Here is a 25,473-nt window from a genome sequence, read left to right as displayed (position 1 = left end):
AAAATAATTTGTTAGTTAATCATGATTTAATTTTGTACAAATTGACAGCATGCAGTGTTTGAAATCTTATGTACCCAGGACCACAGTGTTCTGTCCTAACGAAACAGGCTGTTGGACCTCATTTTCTTGGACATGACAGGCTTAGTTTTTCCGTCCATCCATCCTGGTAACTTTCTCTTCTGCCCCGTGGTTTCTGTGCTGTCCGCCTGGGACAGACTCTGAGAGGACTGTGTCGCACTAGCACCGCTGTCACAGACACCACTAGCACCGCCAACTTTAACACTGGCGCCATCAATGTCTGAGTTTGTATTGTCTGTCAAGTCCTGAAATACATGTATATAAATATAATGTACAAGCATTGCTTGAATTAGGAAACTGGCTCAATAAATCAAAATTTCATAACAAGGTCTTGAATACAAAACAAAGACTTAAAAGTGATTTATACCCTTTTCCACAAGTTTTATATACATGTATATTCATGATTTCAGAATGACTGTTAAAACTAAAAACTGACTTACTAATACATTAATCTTCCAGTCAAAGGGATGTGTTAGATTATTAAATGGTCAGCAAGCCAAACATACACTACATGTACATGTAGTACATTTTACTGTGTATTCTATTCAGCAATTTTGCAGAAAGTGGCTTCAACTAATATAGTACATTCATTTGCTAAATGCCTTGCATATATATGTATGAAAATAGGTACTATAAAAAATATGCCGATTCAAATTAATGCCAACTTGTTGAAAAATCAATATAACCAAATATTGTATAAGCTTAATATGTTTAAAATATCTTGCTGTCATTATATTCAATATAATACATTCTAAGTATCTTGAAAAATACACATGTGTGTATTAAGCAAAAGCTGAGTTGTCTCCCTTCGAGTACCTGTTTTTTACCTGAGAGGAGGGGGCGTCCAGCACCAGATCTCCTGTGGGTGACATGACCTGACCGTACTTCTGGACGAGTCCGGCAATGACCACCCTTATCTGGTTGTACTCGATGTAGTCCGGCAGTCTGTCCTTTATTGGGGTCAGTTTGCTGATCACTGCAGATATCAAAAACAGCAGCTATACAAGTACTGTTGAAGCTCATATTTTCGTTGGGTTAAAATTTTGCCGTTTTTAAACCAAATACAATTTCCTTGGCATTTAATTTCATTGTATCATAATCCCTACCATTGCTTATTAACTCTGTATTTATTAATATTTGGGTTAAATTTTTGACATGGATTTAATTTCGTTGGTTTATACTGCCAACAAAAATTAAATCCTCAACGAATATTTCTGCATGTACAGTAGTTCATTTACCTTTTCAAAAAACATACATCATTCATTTCAGAACATTGTTTGAATGGTTCAATTTAGCTTCAAAGAAAGATAAATGGCACCTTTCTTGAAAAACCAATCTTTAGAAAAGCTGAACTTTAACTTTATATAAAAGCATGAATTTTTATTTTATTTTTCGTGCATTTTACAAGAATAAAATATTGTTCTTCAATTAGCAGTTGGTGTTGATAATTAATCAAAGAGACTCAGATATTCTTTGGACAAATCTTAAAACATTTAAAGATAAAATTTTTAAAACAGTAGTTAGCCAGATCAAACACATTGGCATTCCACCTAGTACTTATTTTTTTTTTCTAGGCTTTTCACCCACCTGAATTGATTTCTTGGTGTGTTTACCCACCTGAGTTGATTTTTGGATGTTTTTACCCACCTGAATTCCTTTCTGCATGATTCTACCAACATGAGTTAATTTCTGGGCATTTTTCCCCACCTGAATAATTTCTGGGCATTTTTCCCAACCTGAGTTGATTTCTGGGAGTTTTTTCACCCACCTGAGTTGATTTCTGGCCCCCGGATGACCCTGGTAATGAGGCTCTCTATCTGGGAGGTCACCCCCACCCTCACTGGATCCACCTCCAGCCCCACCTTGATGGCTTCACAAAGATGGCTGACAACGGTCGTAGTCTTAAGACCCCGCAATGAAGCCACTTCTTCCTAAAACATGCAAGAATTTATCTGGTTTTGTCAATATTTGTCGGCATCAATTGAAAAGCGTAACTTTAACATATGATATTTATATCTATTATCTGCCCTTAATGAAGCTCTTGTGTTATAAGAAGTTGGATTGAATAATGCACATGTTCTTTCATTGAGCTCAATGTAAATCAATGCCACCTCTTATTAAAGTTTCTGAATCCCGAGTTTTTATAGAATTCCTTGAGTAAGTAAATTACTTTAATTGATGATTTTGATGAAAAGCATAACTCTTACATACAATACCAATATTTATTATCTGCCCTTAATGGAGCTCTTTAGTTATGGATTGAATATGTAAATCAACTGTATAAATAAATAAATAAAAAAAATAAATAAAAAATGAACATTAAAGTTTCTAAATCCCGAGTTTCACAGAAGTCCTTGTGTAAGTAAATCACTTTTAACCACATAATACTGTATATTCCTTATTTTACGCGAGTACTTAATTCCGCGATTCAGCGGTTTTCCATCAAAGCTCGAGAACATTAAATCGCGAATGCTGAAATTTTATTTTTTGTCCAAAAAAATAAAAGCAATGTTTTTGTGTTCGCGAGACGGGCTTCTCGTGATTTCACATGGAATATAATTCCTGGCGTTTCATTAGGAATTTACAGTAGATAACAAAGCTGTTGTCAACAGGAGAGTATGGGAGGTAACTTACCACAGATTTGTTGTCTCTGTTGAACAACACATAGGAGGCTCTCTGTGTTTCCGTTAACCGGAGCAATTCCCTCATTAGGTCCGTGTCATTCTGTGGATATAAAATATATCTGTGTATCATTATGTATCATATTACTGTAGAAGCAGAAATATTCGTTGAGGATTTAATTTCGTTATTTTCGCTAGCAGTATTAATCAACGAAATTAAATCCATGCCGAATTTTAAACCCAAGTATCAATAAATACATAGTTGACACACAATTTATTTTAGGTATTACGATATGGCAAAAATTGAATGCAAAGGAAATTGTATTTGGTTTAAAAATAATAAAATTTTTACCCAACGAAAACATGTGCTTCTACAGTATGTAAAACATGATCAAATCTAACCCCATGTATCAAGAAATTTTGATTCTTTACAAAGGTAATCCTTTGAATTAGTAAATCATGCCTAAATATATCCAATAGTCTAATCAATAGACATACATTTTTGAGATTAAGGAAATGAAACAGACTCCGCTGTATGCTTGAATTTGCTTTTTAACACCTGTAACCTACACTGTATGTTTCACTGTTACCATGGTTACCATACGCTCAACAATTTATCAGTAAATTATTTATTTCTGGTTGTAACGCAGCATTTGATTGGATAGAAAAATTTAGTTAAATTTGTATAACCTGGTTTGAACGTCACAAGACACATCACAATGCACCAACGTCAAATTAAAACATACAAATCCGCTTGACGTTATGTTTGAATTTTGAACAGATTAATAAAATTTTTATAAGTAAAACAGACTCAATTTGTACAGCAAATTACAGAAAATTAAATTATAAGGAATGAACTCAATATCTACCCAAGTTATACTCGTATAACCTTGGTTGGAGCAATTTACGCTTTTTTATAAAGAGTAAATTTCCCCAACCCAGATTATACTCGTATAACTTGGGTAGATACTGAGTTCATTCCTTAAATAATCTAACAATGGTAAACAGTTAGGGGTGCGACTGAAATCCATCATTGATATTGAAAAATAACTGATTATTGTCATTTCTACTAACTTACAGACTTACCAATTTGATAAAAAATGATGAAATACAGTCAGAGGTAACTCTATATCTTAAGGTATCCCACTCCTCAATGTTGTTGTATCAAGATTTTCTTGAGAAGTATATCATTGAAATCTATAGACAAAACAAACTTAAAAAATACAAAGATAATGGAGGATCAGTATCCATCCCTCTGAGTTATGGCCCATTTAATTTGACCTTTTTGCACCTAAAATGCGATTTCATCCTGATTAGGATTTGTTGTCAGTATTTTTGATTAAGCAAATTTATTTCTTCAAATATTGTTTTTAATTATGCACAATGGTCACAATGAAGAAAGGGATTACGAAAAAAATTTGTACAAAGCTGCATAAATTTTTGTGTGACCTTTTTGCACTTAAAATAGACAATTTCTATAATAGTTACAATTTGATTTGAAATAAAAACTTTTTGAATATCAAGAATTTTATAAGATTAATCCAGTTTGCCTAAATATGTATTCAGTATCATTTTGAGATAATATAACATGGGGGTCAGTGATGTCAAATTTTAGATATAGGGCTTCAAAGGTAAAATTCTTGCAAAATTTGGCTTTAAAAAATTCAGACATGTTCTATATATATGCATGATTTTATGCTAAACGGCTATCATATTCTCAAGATTTGATTTTGTACATGTCACACAGAACCTATAAAATATGTTACAAACCTATCAAATGTTAAAAATGTGAATAATGAATAAAGTATAATAAAAAGAAAAGTATATTGAAAATTCATAAAATTGCTTGTTTCTGTCATTTTCGTCTAAAAAGCCTTCCGCACGAAAAAATAGTTCCCCAAAAAATTTGTTTGTTTCTTGAATTCAAATGGATTTTCTTTATGAATGTTGTGTAATTATGAAATAATAATCTATCTGTTAAATATCTATTAAATAAATAAAATCATATTCATTTTAAATATAATGATCATATGCGCAATGTAATCAAAACATGAGGTGTGAGATACCTTAAAATAAACCCCAAATAGTTAATATGACTGTTTTTCATCATTATTTCTAAAAATGATGGATTTCAGTTATTACTAAACTTCAGTTTCATGACAAGAAATCTTCATTTTTAAATAAATTGGTAAGTCTGGGCGCACTTAATTATCTCATTTGTTTTACAGGGTGCACTAATTTATTTTGGTTTTAACTGTGAATCAAGGTGTTTCTCTACATGGAGTACCATGGCAGGATAGTGTACTATGAAGTAAATGGGTTGAAAGAATTAACTTTGGAATGGAAATATGGTGAAAACAAGTCATATTTACAAAAATAAAAAGATGTGTACATTATGTAGTTAGTACAAATGACAATATTAATCAGTTATTTTTCAATATGATAGATTTCAGTCACACCCCTGACTGGTAAACAAGAGCTTAATAATAATATCTTGCGGAATAAAAAAACCAACCCATACAGAGGAGGATAGGAATACCTTTGTCAGTTTTATTTCTGGGAAGTCGTCCATCTTGACGTCCTTTTCTTGGCAGTAATCTTTTAGGATCTTGATGAACGTTGGACCAAACTTCTCCACTTTGGCCTGCGGGAAATCCTCCAATTTCAGCAGCGAGTCCTTGTTACTGGGTCTGTACAAACAAAATATCAAAACTTGGTTCACAAATGTAAACCTATCGTCCAATTCTCCTTCTGATCTGGTCCGTGAAATCACCAAGTCTGACTTAGTTTTCAGCAGTGATTTATTTCAGTGTGATGTATATTTCTTACAATTTGAGCAACTCTCAGTCTACCCAATCTGATCAAGCATCTATCCAAATGGGTTCATATACTTTCATGAGAACAATTAAGATTGGTTTATTACCAAATTTTTGTCCATCAAAATAAAATGGCTATTTGGTAATTGATGAAGCCTAAGGGGGGGGGGGTTGTTTCAGCTGAGTTTGGGATATACTGTCTCACCTGAGTTTGTTTGGAGGTTGCTGGGTGAGGCATACAGGGAGATAATGACTCACCTGATCTTGGCTAGGTCCAGTAGCACCTTATTGCTGGCGATGGAGTGAGGCGTGTATCCTGTCTCCTGGGCCAGGTCATTCCTCTTCTTCACCAGCTTGGCGTACAAATCAGCCTACAATCAAACCAATCCAACTATAGTCTTAATACAGTTTTCATTTTTACTTTTCTGTTTGATGAATCCGAATTTTTGATCATGCTTCTTGAAATACCTATGTTGAATTATAAAGATTTGGAACTTGCGCACCAATTCTACATTAATTTTACAGAAAAATCTTTTCAGCTGCTTAAGATTCCAATAGAATCATATTATTTTTGTTTGATCAAATTTCTTGGATTTCCCATGAATTTCAATCCATAAAAAAACTTTTTTCATTATTTAATCATACAGTAAATCCATTAACTAAATTCTATACTCTGTCCCAAGATATCCTGGATTTACATTTTGCTTATTACTCGATATCTATAAATACCTCAGCGCCCCTGTTAGCTTATCAGGATTCAATACACAGCTAAAAAATGTGATGTCTACAGGGATTTTGTATTGCAGCAAGCGGGAGGATAACGTAAAATAGCATGAGATATTCTGAGTGAGTTCCGAATGGATAAAAGATGTAAAACATTCCCAATTATAAATCTACATAAGAAATCTGTTTTCATTCCTGTGATTTTTTTCAGGTGAAAAATGATAGTGTAGCAATGAAGATATCTTAGAAATTTTCCCTTTCATCGATTTCGATTTTACTTCTTTCATAGGTATTAATATTTTAATTAAAAGTCGTACAAATGTGCTGCATAAATATCTTGGGACAGCCTATAAATTTGAAAATCCATGACAATTGACATGTACATATAAAATCAAAGGATTTCATACTATCTTTTGCAGGTGCAGTGCCAAATAATCAACATTAATTTTATTGACATCAGAGTGGCTTTAGATTATCAATGAGATATGAATATATACCCGAGCTCTCATTGTCTTCTCATCCACCACCGGTTTCTGTGGCGACACCGTCTTCCTGACTTCCTCCTTGGTACTGTTCCAATCAGACGCCGACGCGGAGGGTGGTACACTTGTACTCCTACTCAGAGAAACAGACGGTGCAGGCCTACAGAAATATAAAACAAGACACAAAGCTTTAATTGATGTAAATGGGGGTATTCACGGATTAAAACGGATTGAAACAGGTGAGACACATACATGTACCTGACTGTCACAGCCACTGGGGGCCTCATCTCGGCAAGCATGTCCGTGGTGGGGGTCAGCTTCAGGGGTGAGGCTCCCCTCCTCCACACCGACCCTTTACTGGACAGTTCCACAGTGGAGCCAAAACTGTTTGGGATCGCCACCTCTTTCAGATATCCCTCGTAGATCAGAGCTTTGCCTACACGAGCCAATGATAACGTCATTTTTTAAATGTCCACATGGTTTCTGATTTATAGAGACTGATATTCCATTAAAATCATGTCCAATTTTTTTTTTGTTACTGTTGACATGACTTTAAAATTCTGAAAGTTTTGTAAAAGGTAGTCATTTCTATGACGAATGTTTTGGATTTAAGATACTTTTTCGGCTTTCAGATTAAGATTTTGGGATGACAATTTGTAATTTCTAACTTCATACCAAAACTTTTCCACCAATTTGTTTTTCTGTACCTACAAAACAAAATACATTCACATGAATATTTCATTGTACAAAATCGAAAATCTGTCAAAAACTTCCCAAAATAATTTAATACATTCACTTTATTTTGTTTTGAGGTAATACTTACTTCCCATTGCCAAATCCTGAAAGTTTAGTGAACCTGCTGGTTCTTTGTGAGTGAGATCCTACAAGGAACAGAACTACAGTGGCTAGTCCAAACCTACAGCCAAGAGCCTAGTAAAAAAACAACATACTGTGGTTTCATCAATATTCGTTGAATACCAATTTTCGTGGATTTCGTTGTTGAGTTGATCCATGAAATTAAATGTTCATTGAAATGCAATTTCTATTAACATTCTGTATTGAAAGGGTCATTGGCCACGAATTTACGTATCCTTGAAACTGTGATTTTCATTTTATCCACGAAAATTGATACCCTTGAATATTAATGACACCACAGTATCATACAGATGAAATAAGGAAAATGATAGTATTTCACCAAAGTGAGACTATGCTTCCATATTAGATGATCATGTTACCTTAAACAATAATGTATCATGTTAAACCAGGGCAATTGATTTTAAAGTACGTATTTAGATTAAAGAGTGACAGTTTTTTGAAAATTTGATCAAGTTTATGAAATTCTAACAATGAACTGAATAAAAGAGACCTATACCCATATAAAAGAAGACTGAATCGGTCCGTTTATACAATTATTTGCCAATGTTCAGGGAATTTTACACAAAATGTTCTCTTTTCGTACCTGTATGGCATCAAACAAATTTCGCGCTTCCTTTGTGAAATCCTGCTCTCCGTCACAGATATCAGCACCAGGGGGCAGCACTGAGGACCAGTTCTTGGCGTCGTAGTAACTCTGCTGTCGACTCCTCTCCAGGCTAAATAAAACAGGTCACTCAATAAAAATTATATGTCCAATGAAATACTGTGGAATCATTAATTTACGTGGGGGCCAATTTTCGTGGATTGCTTAAATTTCACAGCTTCGTCGGGACGTCATTTCATGTATTCTCTCAAACCTACAGAGGAAATATGACTTTATTACCCTAATTTATTAATTCGTGGAGGATTTTAATTCGTTGATGAGAGGTACCCACGAATTCCACGAAAATTGAGCCACCACGAAATCTAATGATTCCACAGTAAGATGCAACTCTGGTTGTATGGGGCTCTTTGATTGGTTCAAATGTTTTTCTTTGATGCTGACTTCTTTCAAGCCTAAATATAAATATAAAGATAGGTCATTCAACTTCAAATGAACAACCACTTTACTCTATTTGTAAGGAGTACTTTGATTGGCTAAAAAATGTGTTAATTTTGAACTTGATACCTACAATAACTGAACTTGCTTCCAAAAAATTTAAAAAATAAGCCCAACATTATTCCTGAATTAATATTTTGTTGCAGCATTAATTTGATTATTTTGAATTTAACAAAACTAGGGTTATAAATATTCTTTTATCAATAAGGTAGCTGATCAATTCATTCCTAGAGACAACTTTTGATGGAAAGAGATTTTGTGATATGTTGTATTCTTACTTTTTACGACAATTATCACAACAGTTGGTGGTTCCCCCGATGTCATCCAACTTCTTGTTCTCAAAGTGAGATAGCAACAACCTATAAATGAAATTACAAACAGTGCATAAATGCATTACAGTCAGGCCTTTACAAACAGTGCATGAATGCATTACAGTCAGGCCTAAGCTCAGTCGTTTAGGTCTTTAAGATCAGTACAAAGTATTGCATTAGCTTACTGATAACGGGCTAGATGCTAACTGAACATCTTTTAAATAAATTAAATCGTTTTTTTTCTAACCAAGAAAACTCAAAGACTAGGCCCAAAGTTAAAAAGCATATGAAAGCCCTGGCCCCAGGTCCATAAAACTAAGACGAGCTCACTTGAAGTCACTTTTGATCTCAGTCTCACTTTTCCACTATATATTCCTTTTGTAAATGCGAGACTGAGATCGGATGTGAGCTTGTCTAAGGCCAGATAGCAGAATTGCCTCATATGGCCCCACTGTCACCAACTTTACTCAAGTCAATACTCTGCTTCAAATTTGTGTTTTGAGATCAAATTTATGCACTTTTTCTTTTAAAGATTTGAGTTAAAGAAAGAGTTGAGTGATTTGAAAATTTTGGTGACAGTAGGGCACGATCTCATTTCAACTCAAATCAGACCTTGTTATCTTGAACTCGATGGAACTTAGAAAACACTTTCAGATATCAGATAGAGAAATGGAAGTTCAAATTCAAAGAGAAATGGGGTAGAACTGCATCAATGTTCAAGATACCAATATAGTTTTACATATTTACATGTATAACAAGCATATTTTTACCTTCGGCGGCATGTTGTGGTCTTTAAATATTGCTGCATTTTCCCCAACATCTTCATTTTGTGTTCTCTGAATTTTTCATTCTGTACCTCACTGATAAAATGCCTGTACGAAAAAAAAAACGACAATTAAAGTACTGAAAGTACTTATAGTGCTAAAAGCTTATATATAGTATTTAGTCTGTAATAAAATATGTACTGTAAAAGTGGTTACTTATGCCTGAGGGAATTTTACAATTACACAGTGAGTTTAAAACCACATATAATACCATCGCTTAGGTAAAAAGTACAAGAGGCCCATGGGCCACATCGCTCACCTGAGGAACAATAGGTATGATAAAATCAGCTCAATGGAGTCATAATACAAACTATCTGGACAATATACAATAATTCATGTAAATCCTGTATAAATAAAATCCATTTTCCCCTGGATATTCTTATGTTTAAAATCATTAGTCCCTTTTCTAACAGGATGATTTTATAGTCATATCATGTGTTGAGTATTGCAGTTCTCAAAAAGATCCCTAACAATAGTTTATATATGGGATATAAACGTACAGTAAACTCTCAACCTTCTCGTGAGGCCAAAGAATTGTCCTGGGGCCAAAGTCTTAACAATTATAAAGAATCATCTGGCTGATTAGTTTCTGAGAAGATTTTTAAAGATTTACCCTATAAATTCCTTTGTTAAACTTTGACCCCCCCCCCCATTGTGGCCCCACCCTACCCCTGGGGATCATTATTTTCACAACTTTGAATCTACACTACCTGAGGATGCTTTCACACAAGTTCCAGCTTTCCTGGCTGATTAGTTTCTGAGAAGAAGATTTTTAAAGATGACTCTGTTTATTCCTATGTAAAACATCGACCTCCCATTGTGGCCCAAACCTACCCCCAGGGGTCATGCTTTTCACAAATTTGAATCTACACTAACTGAGGATGCTTCCACACAAGTTTTAGCTTTCCTGGCTAATTAGTTTCTGAGAAGAAGATTTTTAAAGATTTACTGTATATAATCATATGTTTAACTTCAATCCCCCATTGTGGCCCCAACCTACCCCCAGGGGTCATGATTTTCACAACTTTGAATCTTCACTACCTGAGGATGCTTCCACACAAGTTCCAGCTTTGCCTTCGAATTAGTTACTGAGAAGAAGATTTTTAAAGATTTACTGTATATATTCCTATGTTAAACTTCGATCCCCCATTGTGGCCCAACCCTACCCCCGGGGGTCATGATTTTTACAACTTTGAATTTACACTACCTGAGGATGCATCCACACAAGTGTCAGCTTTCCTGGCTGATTAGTTTCTGAGAAGAAGATTTTTAAAGATTAACTGTGTATATTCCTATGTAAAACGTCGATCTCCCATTGTGGCCCAAACCTACCCCCGGGGGTCATGATTTTCACAATTTGAATCTTCACTACATAAGGATGCATCCACACAAGTGTCAGCTTTCCTGGCCAATTAGTTTCAGAGAAGAAGATTTTTAAAGATTTACTTTTTATATTCATATGTTAAACTTCGACCCTCCATTGTGGCCCCACCCTATCCCCAGGGGTCATGATTTTCACATCTTTGAATCTACACTACCTGAGGAAGTTTCAGCTTTCCTGGCCGATTAGTTTTTGAGAAGAGGATTTCTAAAGATTTACTCTATATATTCATTTGTTAAACTTCGACCCCCCATTGTGGCCCCATTCTCAGGTGAGCTAAAAAGGTTAAGTTTACAATTCAATAAGTTGGTTTCTGGAAGAACAGATTTTGAAAATTTTCGTAATAAATATTGACAATTTTTTTACTTTTTAAAGCGCTAAGCATAGCTCAGCCCTTTATGGTCCGTTAGACTTCAACTTCCGGTGCATCGAATAACCGCCCCCTCTAAGCAAAAGTATACATCATTTAAACTGGTTAGGGAACCAGTTTCAGGGGTTTATGCACATAACTGCACGGGCTATTGTGAATCTAATTTACAGGTTATTGTGAAATTAATGTACGGGGCTTACATACATCATTGCAGGGACTGTCATGCAGTGATGAGGAAATATAGTGAGTATACAGAAGCTGAAATGCTATATACATATATCTGTTATATACATACAGAAGCTGGGTTAGCGCTTTTCAGTACTATCAGTACTTTGATTTAATCTTTAGCTTTTAAGATCTGTGTACAAACATAGAATTGTTAGCAAATCTCTGTATCTTGCTTATAATTCGAAGCAAACGCTCAAAAATGGTTAGTAAATAGAAATTGTTAACAATTAAACACAAGAAACATGCACTACATGTATAACAAATAAAGAACACAATTTATTTTTTCGAAATGAATCATATATATACATGTATATACCTACATATTTCCGTAAGCGATATCAAACTCTATTTAAACTGAATAAACTAGAGAAAATGCCGAGCATCTCAACAAAAACCTATTGCATTAATCTACCATTACGCAAAAAATAATGCCGAATTACCGATAGAATGAATTGTATTTCAGTACTCCTACATCAGATTTTGCTTAATTTGCGCAGGTAAACAGTTAACGTAACTGTTTGATTTACCGAAGTCCCTGTTTGATTTGATACGTAAAAATCACGAAATACAGACGACAGTTTCCAGGTTACAAAGCATAAATAATGAAAACGAAACGAAAATCAGAACAAGCTAACATCAACGTCATGTGTGAAAACTGTCAACGCATTGAAATATTTAGCCTCAATTTACTTCACAAAATCGGCACCAATATATTTTTCATGTTTCAAAAATTTCCCTTCATACGCGAACTGTTGCACAACAAGCAAATTCATCATAGTCAGATCGACCCTTTTTCGTATAATGTCATGGCTGCTTTCAACAAAGAACCTCGTTTTAGAAGTATGGAATACGAGTCTTGGTAAAATGGGTAAGCAAAACCGGGCCGTGGCAAAATAAAAGCCGGGGCAGATCGGCAATCGTCAATTCCAAATACGCATTATTTTGCAGCAATAATTACAGCAAATACAAATATACTGGTCCATCAAATATCCTGAAATTTTAATGAGATTGGCAGATTAATAACTGCTTATCTTTTGTTTTGCCCAGGCCAAGTCTTGTCTACCCATTTTACCGGATGCCGAATCCGAGGCTATTAAACTGATTGAAATACGCCTTTCCTTTATTATTATTTTCGTAATAACTCAGATTTGAAACAGAATTAGACCTTAATTTTTGCAATTTATATTTTCCTTCCCATAAGGATAATTTATGCTAAACTACGTTGAATTGGAATCAGTAGTTCTTGAGAAGAAGATTTTTAAAAATGCACCCCCCTTTTTCTACATTTTCAAGGTTTTCTCCGCTTTGAATACAGATCGGACTTTTATTTCTGCAATTTATATTCGCCCTCCCATAAGGATGCTTTGTGCCAAATTTGGTTGAAATTGGATAAGCGGTTTTAGAGAAGAAGTTCAAAATGTAAAAAGTTTACAGACGGACAGACAGACGGACAGACGGACGGACGGACGGACGGACGGACGACGGACAAAAAGTGATCAGAATAGCTCACTTGAGCTTTCAGCTCAGGTGAGCTAAAAAACTTGAGAGTGGTAAATCATGCATCCATATATTAAATAACCACGCATATAGTTCAAGGTCAGACGACATGTTCCTCAATTTTATATAACATTTTCCAGGAATTTGTTATTGATTTACTACTACTTTGAGAAGCTTTCTTGCAAAAAATTAGGATACCTTAATACCAGGAATTTCTGCAATTTCCTATATAATCTTTTTGAAAATACACTTGAATTGTTGACATAAAAATTTATATATTGATACATGTATATACAACCGGAGATGGTGTTTGAACTCACGACCCATTAAAACCTACAGTTCTAGCAGTGTGCGGCCACTGCTCCGACCACTCGGCAATCTAAGTTTACAAATGCAAAAAATAAAAATATAAATCATTTTAAAAATGATTATAAATAATAATTTTTATTCGAACTCTTTATTACGAGGAGATACAAAAAAGATGTTCGAGGAATGTGTCGTCTGACCTTAACAATAGAAAACGTGGACATAACCACCAGTATAAATAACCAGTTTTACAGTATAAAGAAACTTGTGCACTATATAATGTCTGGTTGTCTGAATGTACTAATGACTTGTGCAGAAATGCGTGTAGTTGGGATGTACGTCTGTTTGTAGGCACCTGGAGGTCAGGAAGTCTTTTTCTGTGTAGAAAACGTGACACTGACTCGGTAGTCCGTCCCTCCCTGCCCTCCCCACTTCCTGGTAGTAAGACTCTATGTCCTTGGGTGCTAATTTAAAAGAAAATACACAAACATTAAAATACTTTTATTTTAAAATTAGAATATTTTCTTGCACGAGACTTGAATGTAACTTGTTAAACCAAATACACAGGTATACTTTTTAAGTCAGAAAAAGTATGCTGTTGAAAAAGCCTAATGTCAAAATTATTGAACTTATTTTAAAAATTTTATACTCAAAAATTTGTATTAGATAAATGATTCAGAAATGAAATAGGCTATACCATTATGCAGGTGCTAACTATTGCAGCAAAGTTTTTTGCATTCTTCTTGGTGACAAAAAATAATCGTCTGTGAGCTAGCTTACCTCCAAAATTACAGTCTGTGAACTAGCTTACCTCCATAATGTATCACCTTTCTGACATCCGGCTTGTCAATGCCCATACCAAAAGCTACAGTCGCTATAATGACCTAAATGTACATGTATAACCTGAACATGTTAAATTATTCTGTATATTCCAATGTACGTGTATGCATGCATGGGCAGTCAGATATACAAGCAGTGAAGTAAGTCTCAACATGAAGAATCTCTATAAAAACTCAAAAAAAAATTTAATCCAAAAATGAACCATTTATTTTAAAGTATGAAGCCGTTTGCAATTGGCTGCCTTGTCCAAAAACTCTATTATGAGCCCTGGCAAAGGTAAAAGATTCTAAGTGCTTGGGATTTCTTTCTATCTGTAAAATACAACCACCACCAAATACACACAGTTAGCAATGAAATATGCCCTCCCCAACAAGTTGCATATTCAGGGCTGTCTCTAAGACCCGGGAGGCGGGGAATTCCCCTGCCTATAATGCCTTAATTACCGAGCTATTATTGCATTTTAAACACAATCTACTGAATCTAGCTATAAGCAAGACCCCCAGACCCTCCTTCTACTTTTTCATTTCCCCCTTCTACTTCAATTTATAGAGACAACCCTGATATTGATAAGCCCCTGACCTGTACTTGGTCGTTGACAAATTGTCTGTGTGCCTTATTCCTGTCCGCCTGGGACAGTCCTGCGTGGTACGGGGCACTAGGAATATTCATACCTGTAGAATCAGTGATATAGTTACTGAGTTAGATTATTTGAATGTTTATACCTTCAGTGAAAATCCTAATAAGAAAGTTATAATAATGTATGGCAGATAGGAATATCTATAGTGACAAGAATAGAATTCCAGGGTCCCCCGCCGGTCAAGCAGTATACTAGTATCGAGTCTATCGACCAAGGCTGATTTAGGAACATGACCAAGGTATTAGTGGTATAAACATTTGGTATAAATTTAATGAAAATCTGTCAAAATTTGTAGGCATGAGAGCGCTTACAAGGTAAATTTTTGGATAAAACGGAGTCATTATTGTGGTCAAAGTCCCATAACGCCAACAAAAGGTATCGACTAACGCTGATTTTTGAACTTGACCAAGGTAATAGTGGTATAAACATTTGGTATAAATTTAATGAAAATCCGTCAAAATTTGTAGGCATGAGAGCGCTTACAAGGTCAATTTTTGGATAAAACGGAGTCATTATTGCGGTCAAAGTCCCATAACTCCAACAAAAAGTATCGACCAATGCTGATTTTCGAACTTGACCATGGTAATAGTGGTATAAACATTTGGTATAAATTTAATGAAAATCCGTCAAAATTTGTAGGCATGAGAGCACTTACAAGGTCAATTTTTGGATAAAACGGAGTCATTATTGCGGTCAAAGTCCCATAACTCCAACAAAAAGTATCGACTAATGCTGATTTTTGAACTTGACCAAGGTAATAGTGGTATAAACATTTGGTATAAATTTAATGAAAATCCGTCAAAATTTGTAGGCATGAGAGCGCTTACAAAAAAGTGTGACGGACGGACGCACGGACCCACGGACAAACAGACACACGGACGGACGCCCGGCATTTCTATGTCCCCGCTCCGTTGCGGCGGGGGACAAAAATATCAATAAATAGCTAGTGACAATTTATAAATTATGTACTAGATATATATGTAATCAACATTTGAAATATATTTTTGATATGTTTGTGTAAAACTGTCGTGAACATATCAAAACGGAACACACACAAAAATAAACAATACATCTTGACCCACTGCATGGCGTATTTTCTTGTTAACTAACTCCAACTTTCAGACCACTCGGTACATCATTCACCATCATTATACCTTTAACAATTGCAGCCACATCGTTGGTGGCTTTTTTGGTGGGACAGTAGATAATAGTTGGACCATCAAAATTAAACTTGTTCCCCTGCTTCGTCATCTGAGAGCGCAGGTCAAAGGCTGTGTCTGTCTTCAAACCCACAGAGAGGAATAGGTTAGGTCTGAAAAAGAAATAAGTTTTATGTATTTTTCTATGTAATCCTACTATTTTAATAAGACAAGGTTTACTGTGAAATATGTCTGTGCTATTTGCCTATGACAAGTAGTCAAACACACAGACACACTTACAAAGGTAAAACAGTATACCCCTTCCTCCCTGCTCCTTCAGAGCAGGGTTATAAAGGGCTTCTTTGGTATAATAAAATACATGTATCTATTTCTGGTTATGATGATAACAGCAATTTGACTATCTCCCTTGACAAAACCTATTTAACAAGGGGGAAATAGGTATCAATAAAATTGCTATTGTCCTCAAAGTCAGTAAATGGGTGTATGATGTGCCACTTAGACAATCAAAGTACCACAAATCTGAAACCTTTCACTGAGTAGACCTTCTGTCTGATAAATTCCTGTTCTGGTTCTCCCACCTGTCAAACCCTGTACAGATGATGCTTAGGCCAAAAAAAAAAATATGTGTGTTTCCGGTTTCCCGACCGACCCTATTTTTTATGCGCCGACCCTAACACTTTTTATTCCAAATCCAGATTACCAACCGTAATTGGTTTAAACAATAGAGTCTTTACAAATCAGAGTTTAAAAAACGCTTGTAATAATTCAATAGAAAACACCACTTATCAAGTAAAGATCGATTTCTAAGTGCAGATTGACAGCATGGATGAAAGTTATCCTTGGTTATTTTAGCTTAATTATCAATGCAATAAATAGTTTTTTAGGTCAGTGATGTGTTAAAAATTAATATAAAGATGTACATGAAAAAAGCAGAGGCAAAGTTGTTTTTTATATTTCTGGGTGTGGAGACTGCAGACATTTTAAGTCTTTGAATAGGCCTACCAATCATTCACATTATAAATATGATTTTAAAATGCTGCATTTCAGATGCAAATGAAATTTTAAAAATTAGTCTTAAACCATTAATGATGTATTCATTTTTTTTAAATTATTGAAAAGATTTAATTCTAAGGCTCTCGTCTGATCAACCAGAATTTCCTCTGTTTCTGAATTCGACACCTACAGTTACGATATTAATGTCTACTGTTATGTCAGTTGACCAGGAAAATAGAACTAATAATTACTATATAATATATTTGTGGTAATGAGTATTATACTCAGTTAAACATAGTGGCTGTCATATTTATATTTGCTATATTTACATGAAAATAAAATCTTCGTATACATTCCAAATTAATCTTAGATTTAAGAAAGCTTTAATTCTGTAACAGTTGTCACTATTCACAATTGCTCCACCTGTATATATTTTATTAATGTATAGGAAAAGCATATGCTAGAAAAAGGGAAAACTGAAAAGCTCATAAAAAAAAAAAAAAAAAAAAAGGCGACCTACCTACCCTATTTTAAAATCTAATGAAATAGGAAACACACATATTTTTTTTTTTGGCCTTAGGTCCCATTATTTGAAATTCACCTCTCAAAACCTGTACAGATGATGCTGGGATCCCATAGTTTGAAATTCACCTGTCAAAACCTGTACAGATGATGCTGGGATCCCATAGTTTGAAACTCACCTGTCAAAACCTGTACAGATGATGCTGGGATCCCATAGTTTGAAACTCACCTGTCAAAACCTGTACAGTTGATGCTGGGATCCCTTAGTTTGAAACTCACTTGTCAAAACCTGTACAAATGATGCTGGAGTCCCTTAGTTTGAGACTCACCTGTCAAACCCTGTACATATGATGCTGGGATCCCATAGTTTGAGACTCACCTGTCTAAACCTGTACAGATGATGCTGGGATCCCATAGTTTGAGACTCACCTGTCTAAACCTGTACAGATGATGCTGGGATCCCATAGTTTGAAACTCACCTGTCTAAACCTGTACATATGATGCTGGGGTCCCTTAGTTTGTAACTCACCTGTCAAAACCTGTGCAGATGATGCTGGGGTCCCGTAGTTTGAGACTTCTGCAGATGTCCAATCTAACTTCTTGCGTAGCTGTGGCAGTCAGTGCTAGGACAGGGACCTACAGAATATCGTTGAAGTAAAGTATAATGGTGTAATCAAAGACAGGTATCTACAGAATAGTGCAAAAGTAAAGTAGGAATGGTAATATCTAAGACAGGGACCTTAAAGCCGACATGAATTCAAAGCATTTGGTCGCCATATTAGTTTCGAACGCTCCTCTTCTGCCACTGGGGTATATATACCAGTTCAAAAAGTTACGGTCGGTTGCTTTCCGATCGAGGCATTCAGGTCGCACAGACTTCTAAATGCATGAATTACACATTGTAGTAAAATGTTTGTAGCAAAGAATAAAGAAAACAACAATCAATGAAATACAAAATACATTTTTTCTGTAAATGGATTTCCCAGATATCTTTATTATTTTGCACAAACAGTGATGTCTCATTTCGCATTCACATCGAACACGTGTGTCGTTCATACAGAGTGAATAACGTCTGCGTCTTTTTGAAAACCCCGGCGGCACTACATCCAACAGTCAATAAATGATAGTAAATCCAAGAAAGTAACAACGTAGCATCGTTTCCATCCGTTCCTACTAAAACGCTTCATTTCTAAAACCCATGCGATCATTGACATTGCTCGATCTGCCACAGTGTGTTGTTTGCGCATGTGGGATGTTATAACATACACAGGAAAACGATCTACACTTATCGAGGATTTTGAAGTATCTGCGCCTGGATTTCAGTCCGTCTTGTTTCGTCGTTTATTGGATATACCTTGCCAGTGCAGTGGTTGTCATATTTTTTTTGTTCAAAACGCGTTTTTACACGTCTTTTTGTCCAAGGTAACGTGTTCGGGTGTATGAAATTCCTGAATGCGGTGAAGCATGAATAGTGCTCTCGGCCTTATATAGGGGGTGTTTAGCGATTAGCAGAATAATAGAAATCGACAACTAATATGGCAGTAGTCGGAGATAAAAGGGAAATAATGCTTATTTATGAATTCATGTCAGCTTTAATATATAATATTCATATAAGTTTGCAAGTTGAGTATGAGTTGTGTTATTGATGACAGGGACCTACAAAACAGTGCTGAACTTTCATGTAAAGCAAATGAAGGTTCAAAGATGAATCTACAGTACAGCACTTAATTTACATATATCTAAAGCAGCAAATTTAGGGCTCTGACAATTGACAGTAATAAACATACTAATTTTCAATATAGTGAGTTATGAAAATTCTTTTGATTTTGTGTTTCACAGAGGCGAAAGATTTATCATATCAGAGGGGCAAAGCAACATCTAACTACACAATACATACCTGTGGGAATGCTTCTTTCAATTGACCTAATGACCTGTAGGCGGACCTAAAGTCGTGACCCCATTGTGACACACAGTGAGCCTCGTCTATAGCAATCAGGTCAAGGCCAACATCTCGGTCAAGGTCTTTCAGATGGTTCACTCCTCCACTAGAGGCATACTCCGGGGTGATGTACAGCACTCTATATTTACCCCTAAAACAAAGTTAAAATTGAATACAAATTCAAAAAAAGGTTAATGATATTCGGTTTCAAAGACAGCATTGCATTACGGTAACTGCAGATTCCTAATTAAATGCGAGAAATTAATATCCGCAAAAATTTCGCAAGAAGCACATCTCGCATTTATTTTCAGAACAGTTTTTAACTAAATGGTACTATGATAAAAATTCTGCATTCGCGTTTTAATGTTCACGCTATTTGATGCAAAATGGTTGAATTGCGGAAGTAAGTACTGGCATATTCATGATGATTCAAGTACTGGCATAATGGTGATTCAATTAATTTGCATCAAATCATGTGAACAAAAATACTTTTTTTAGCTGGTTACAGAAATAATGATAAAAAATAGAAGTTATCTTTGGCTTGTGAAGATCAGCAATGTATTTTTGTCAAGGAATTAGGGTTGCAAAATATATAATAAGGTAAGAGAAAACTTCCAGTTAACCGTTTTTAATAAAAATCTCCTATTACATGACAAATGATACACAAATCATTAAAGTCATAAAAATTGAAGTCAGATTTTTACCTTTTGAGATCTTGACGCACTTGCGTAGAATTTTCTTGAGCTGATCCTAAAAAGCAGGCTTCAATATTGGCAGCTCTGAAAGAACATAATCCTAATCCCTTACTTGAGATTAAGCATAATCTTTAATCTAACTTGAGATAAGGGGTAATATTTTCCTTACTTGAGATTAGGCATAACTTAATTCCTTACTTGAAATCAAACATAACTTTTATATCATACTTGAGATTATGCATAACCTCAATCCCTTAATCGAAATCAAGCATAACTTTTGTATCATACTTGAGATTATGCATAAAATATTAATCCCTTAATCCCTTACTGGAGTCCCATAACTTGATCCTGCATCAGGGAAATCAAGGGGGAGATAACCACTGTTGTTTTCTGTGTAAACACAGACGGGAACTGGTAACACAAACTTTTACCATACCCTGTAGATACAAACAAAAATCGGTAAAGAATAACCACAAACTTTTACTATGCCACTTTTAATATGCTGTAAGACAGCCAAACGACTCTGTGCATTTGGAAAATGGATAAAAAGTCATTTTAAATTTATTAATTCTGTTACACAATGCCTGCATTTCCAATAGAATGGATACAATTGAATAAAACAAAGAGAACGAAATTGTTAAACATGTATACATACTGCTCCCGTGTTCATTTTCTTGACGTAACTTACTACTTTGTAAGAAATGTTTCATTACGAAACTTAAATATTTTGTTTGCATACTGAAGTTACCAAAATAATGCGAGTTGAGCATTTACATACCTGTTGCCATGACAACACAGCTGTCCCTTTTTTCATTCAAGACCGAGTTGATGATTTTCCACTGCATCCTTTAAACAAAATATCATGCTTAGAGAAAAGTCACCAACAAACAAATTCAATTTGTTTTCATAATAATGTGTCATAAATATCTAATTCGTTTAAAAACTTGGGGAATGAAACTGATTTTAATGTAGTGTAAGCATCAATTCTAATTCACAGCAAGCAGTTTGTAGACCATGTTATACTGAATTTATAATAAAAAGGTCATTTTGAAATGGCCTCATGGATGTTAGTACTCAGCCAGTCAGAATATCTTATTTTGACCAGGCTGCATTCTTCCTTCTTTGAATGTGCATTTATTTTTAATCCTAAAACATGTAAAATGCTTAATCTTGTTGTGGCACAGTGTATGATATGGTGTGTGAATTGATCAGAACTCTTACGGCCTGAACTTTGAGTATCCAAAGTACTTCTTCAGCACTTCCAGGTATTTGGGATCACTGGGATGATTCTGTGGATCTAAAAATTAAAATATTCGTAAAACAACTACAAAATAATGACAAAATCTTGAGAGAAAAACCTTCAATAACAGTACTTGCATTTTAAATAAACCATTATGATAGTGTCCTTCTTGTGAATAAGCTTTGATTGACCTGTACACAGGGCTCTTTGTGAAAGTAATCACAGTATGTTTTATATTGAATTCTAGGAACCTTTTGGATGATGAATGTACCATATTTTTCGGAAATTAGGTCGATACTTTTTATCCTAACACGTGGACCTCGCCCTATTAATCGCTTTGCCCTATTTATGGTTTTTTTTTTGGCCAAGTGTGTCAGCTGGACACCGAGACCGGGTGTGTTGATGACAATTAACAGCTCAATTTAACTGACTGTAAGCGGTCACTATTTTACCCTCATCTCCATCGTCCTCTTCTACATTCTTGTTGCTGTTAAAGCTCCGCTCTGCTTCATCAATCTCCTTAACAAGAAGACAATTACATTTATAATAAAAATAAGCCAGTATTAGACATACGGAAATTACACATCTAGCTGTATTATAAAATGGTAGAGAGCATACCTCAAAGAATGGTCTCTGCCCTAATGTTTGTGTACAGCCTATATAGCTAGGCTTGATCAGCTTAAAAAAACTTTGAATCAATGCCATCTCCGTCTTTTTTAAGAGCCAATCTGAACATCCATACAGTTACAATATACAGTGCTACACATCCTATAAAGCTGCGTTGTTGCATTTAAAAGAAACACTAACAAAGTTTGGATGTCTCAAAAATTTTAACATGAAATTCAACAACTTAAAAAGGTTGAAGAAAAAAATTTGGGTTGAGCACAATTTAAAATAAATGAGTCAAAAGGCAACTGTGCAAAGCATATTTTTTTTCTTTTTCATATGTTAGCCCCCCCCCCCCCCAAGAGCTTCATGCATTTGTCAATACCTGGAGAATGCTGTCATTGAAATCATCATCAGATCCAAAGCCATCTTCATCCTGACCACCATCTGGAGATTCCGTCACTTGTAGGACACCCTGTGAATCATGGGATTGATCTGAATTGTGGGTAGAATGGAGAAGTGGGGTATCATCATCGTCGGTAGCATCAGAGTCGCAATCTGTTACTGTAGGATGGAAATTTATTTAAGGTAGTTTACCTTCATATAGCAAATACCTTTACAAAACAAAGAAGAGATAAAAATATTTCACTTAATTATAGGACAATTACCATAAGTCTTCATAATTTAAAGAATGAGTGTGGGGTTTTTTTGAAACACAATAAAACTTCAGTCTAAAAATGTTTAATTTTTTTCAACACTTTGAGGAAATACATTTAGACTAAGTGCTTTTAAAACAATTAAGAACAATAATTGCATGCACATGTTACAGCCCTTATGATTTGTTCATAATATACACCTAATTGGCTTTCCTGTTTTGAATTGGAAATATTCCTGCCGTTTCCATCATCAAGTTTAATCCCACTCCACTTCACATCATCTCTCGTACTAAATGAATTTGGTCTATTCTGACAGTCATTACCAGCTCTGAGTCTGTCAGATTGAAATCCTGCACCATCATTCTCCTTTTTAGAATCAATTCCTCCACTTATCACAGTCGAATCTTCCTTCCTTCTTCCACTGCCATTGATTTTACCACAAGAGCAACAAGGGCCATTTTTTATTCCTTCCTCCGAAACAGTGTCACCACCAATTTCTTCTCCCCGGAGAATTTTGTCGACATTGGTCAGGAGTTTTCCTGCCTCATCTAAATACTGACACACTTGCTGAGAGCCTGTACTGTTGTCAATTTCGTCCCCGGATACCAGCTGACTTATAATGCCCGTCACACATTTCCTAAGTCCTTGTAACTTCTTTATCAACGCATCAGTCTCCATGTGTTACTAAAAAGTAATATTTTTCATAATAACCAAATGATCATAGAAGTGAAGGATAAGTCCCTAGTCCCTATGGGTCATTGTAAAATACATCGAGCATTTTCAGAACTTTTCGTTGTCTATCATTTGAACCTCTGACCAGAGACTTAATACCGAGCGCACCGAGAGGCGAGCAAAGCCCGCCTCGCGAAGCGAGGATTAATGGTAACACGTATATATAAGAAAATCAGTGAAAAATGAAAGTTGAATCAGGGGTACTAAGGCAAAAAAAAATTTCTTCCAGCCCTGGGCGCCGCCATATTGACAGCCATTTTGTTTTTAAAAAGTTAGTTCGATCATTGATTGACTGGTACTTATAGATGTTTATTGCCCCTAACCTCGATTAAAATGTTCCAGTGTTTCAATAGAAGGTAATTTGAATTAAAAGAAATAAATTAAGATGACACCAGATAAGTTTCAACAGTGCTTCATTCTAGAAACAAGACTAGTTCTATGTATGTCTTATCAAATTATCAGATGAAAAATAAAAACATTAACATCAAGGAACTGATCTCTTAGATACCGAATCAAGTATTCAATTTTATTACCGAGGCAGTTATAAGAATTAAATTGATAAACAATGAAAGAAGAAATTTTAAAAAAGTTCGGAATAACGTAACTCTCTTCGGCTATTTCCCAGGTCCAGCACAATCTCCAGATTTAGCTATATAGCTTGAATAAGCTAAATAGCTTTATTAAGCTATTCAGAATAGCTTCATTTAGCTATTTTGTCATACATTTTTCTTAAATGTGTATTTTTTTCAGTATGTATAAAAAATCGCACTTTAGTGCAATGATAATTTTCAACTTTGAACTGTTCTGTAAACAATGCATGTAAAGATTTCTCATAAGTTTGCATCTCCTTAAGAGACTTTGCACTAAAAGTTTTGGGGCAACTGATTCATGACCACACAGTTACTTCTTGAATGAAATATAAAGGAGGTCAGTTATGGTAAACAAGATAATTGATTGGTAATAATTTATCACAATGAGAAGAAATCATACTTATCCACGCCTCATTGCACACAAAGTGGTGAACAGTTACCCAAACAATGGAAATATATTTTTTGCTTAAAAGTGTTTAAAAGCTGCAGTGTTAAAACTATCTTACATTTGGGTCAAGTTTATAATGGTCAGTGGCGCAAATATTATTAGCAAGTTAATTGCGATTTTTCGTCCATTTCTTACAATTAATATTTTCTTCAAAAACTGCATATAAATAGCTTTATTAAGCTATTTTGAATAGCTTTATAAAGCTATTTAGCTTATTCAGGCTATATAGCTAAATCTGGAGATTGTGCTGGACCTGTTTCCGAAGACAAAACGGGTACGTTTTACGTCTGAAATATGCATCATAATGTGAATGAGCACGCGACATTTAGTTTAACTTAGGCTAATGATTTGAGTAGGCAACCATGCAGGCGGATCCTATTGTGTGCGTTATAAATAGATTTTATTATACAAAAATAAAACTGCACTGTGTTAAATCTGCGCTCGGTCCAACGGTCACACCGTTTACATATTATCAATTATTTATGTCTCTGCTCTGACAGACTCAAAGCATTACAAATGTACTTCAGACTCTGGACAGATTTACCTGATAACAACATTCAATGTCAAGTTTCTGAAGTATCTAAAACTATCACTGAGATTGCTTATCATGTTTATTGTCAAAGTCTACAAAAACGTTATGAAAATTAAGACGATGATTACTGACATGGCATCATAACTTACTGAAAATGTTATCACCAGTATCTCACGAACGTTATCTCATGAGTCATACATCATATTTGTCGCAACATTGAAGTTAATTTTTGCCGCCATTTTAATAAATAGTTAGCTCGTTCCAAATATAT

At 35.0% G+C, this 25,473-nt stretch overlaps 1 protein-coding gene across 4 annotated transcripts; it reads right to left on the bottom strand.

The window, feature by feature from the left end:
• Nucleotides 1-7: 7 nt before the first annotated feature.
• LOC105342911 (bifunctional 3'-5' exonuclease/ATP-dependent helicase WRN) lies at nucleotides 8-25,467 on the bottom strand. Of its 4 annotated transcripts, none has more exons than XM_011450031.4 (27): nucleotides 25,352-25,467; nucleotides 23,101-23,584; nucleotides 22,630-22,808; nucleotides 22,091-22,157; nucleotides 21,620-21,695; nucleotides 21,177-21,244; nucleotides 20,727-20,835; nucleotides 20,408-20,482; nucleotides 19,662-19,854; nucleotides 18,294-18,400; nucleotides 16,244-16,401; nucleotides 15,032-15,123; nucleotides 14,424-14,496; nucleotides 13,968-14,076; nucleotides 9,777-9,878; nucleotides 8,974-9,054; nucleotides 8,180-8,312; nucleotides 7,544-7,650; nucleotides 7,396-7,427; nucleotides 6,973-7,156; nucleotides 6,736-6,880; nucleotides 5,774-5,886; nucleotides 5,239-5,389; nucleotides 2,713-2,802; nucleotides 1,847-2,009; nucleotides 906-1,054; nucleotides 8-323 (listed from the first exon to the last, which is right to left on the bottom strand). In XM_011450031.4, exons 2-27 carry the CDS (start codon nucleotides 23,576-23,578, stop codon nucleotides 96-98), a joined length of 3,462 nt encoding a protein of 1,153 aa, XP_011448333.3. In that variant the 5' UTR covers nucleotides 23,579-23,584; nucleotides 25,352-25,467; the 3' UTR covers nucleotides 8-95. The 4 variants fall into 4 exon arrangements, with proteins under 4 accessions (XP_011448333.3, XP_011448334.3, XP_011448335.3 ...); XM_011450032.4 differs by having other exon boundaries at nucleotides 6,979-7,156; XM_011450033.4 differs by having other exon boundaries at nucleotides 186-323; nucleotides 895-1,054.
• Nucleotides 25,468-25,473: the final 6 nt, after the last annotated feature.

This window comes from Magallana gigas, chromosome 10, assembly GCF_963853765.1.
Source record: "Magallana gigas chromosome 10, xbMagGiga1.1, whole genome shotgun sequence".
NCBI classification, from domain to species: domain Eukaryota; kingdom Metazoa; phylum Mollusca; class Bivalvia; order Ostreida; family Ostreidae; genus Magallana; species Magallana gigas.
Note: the sequence above shows the minus strand (reverse complement) of the source record. Positions and strands in the feature narration are given on the sequence as shown.

Coding starts and splice junctions, on each gene's coding strand:
- LOC105342911 (XM_011450031.4), bottom strand. CDS start 23,578: ATGGAGACTGATGCGTTGATAAAGAAGTTACAAGGACTTAGGAAATGT. Junction 2,803..5,238: donor CAGAAATAAAACTGACAAAG/GTATTCCTATCC, acceptor TTATATCCACAG/AATGACACGGACCTAATGAG. Junction 2,010..2,712: donor ACAGAGACAACAAATCTGTG/GTAAGTTACCTC, acceptor TGCATGTTTTAG/GAAGAAGTGGCTTCATTGCG.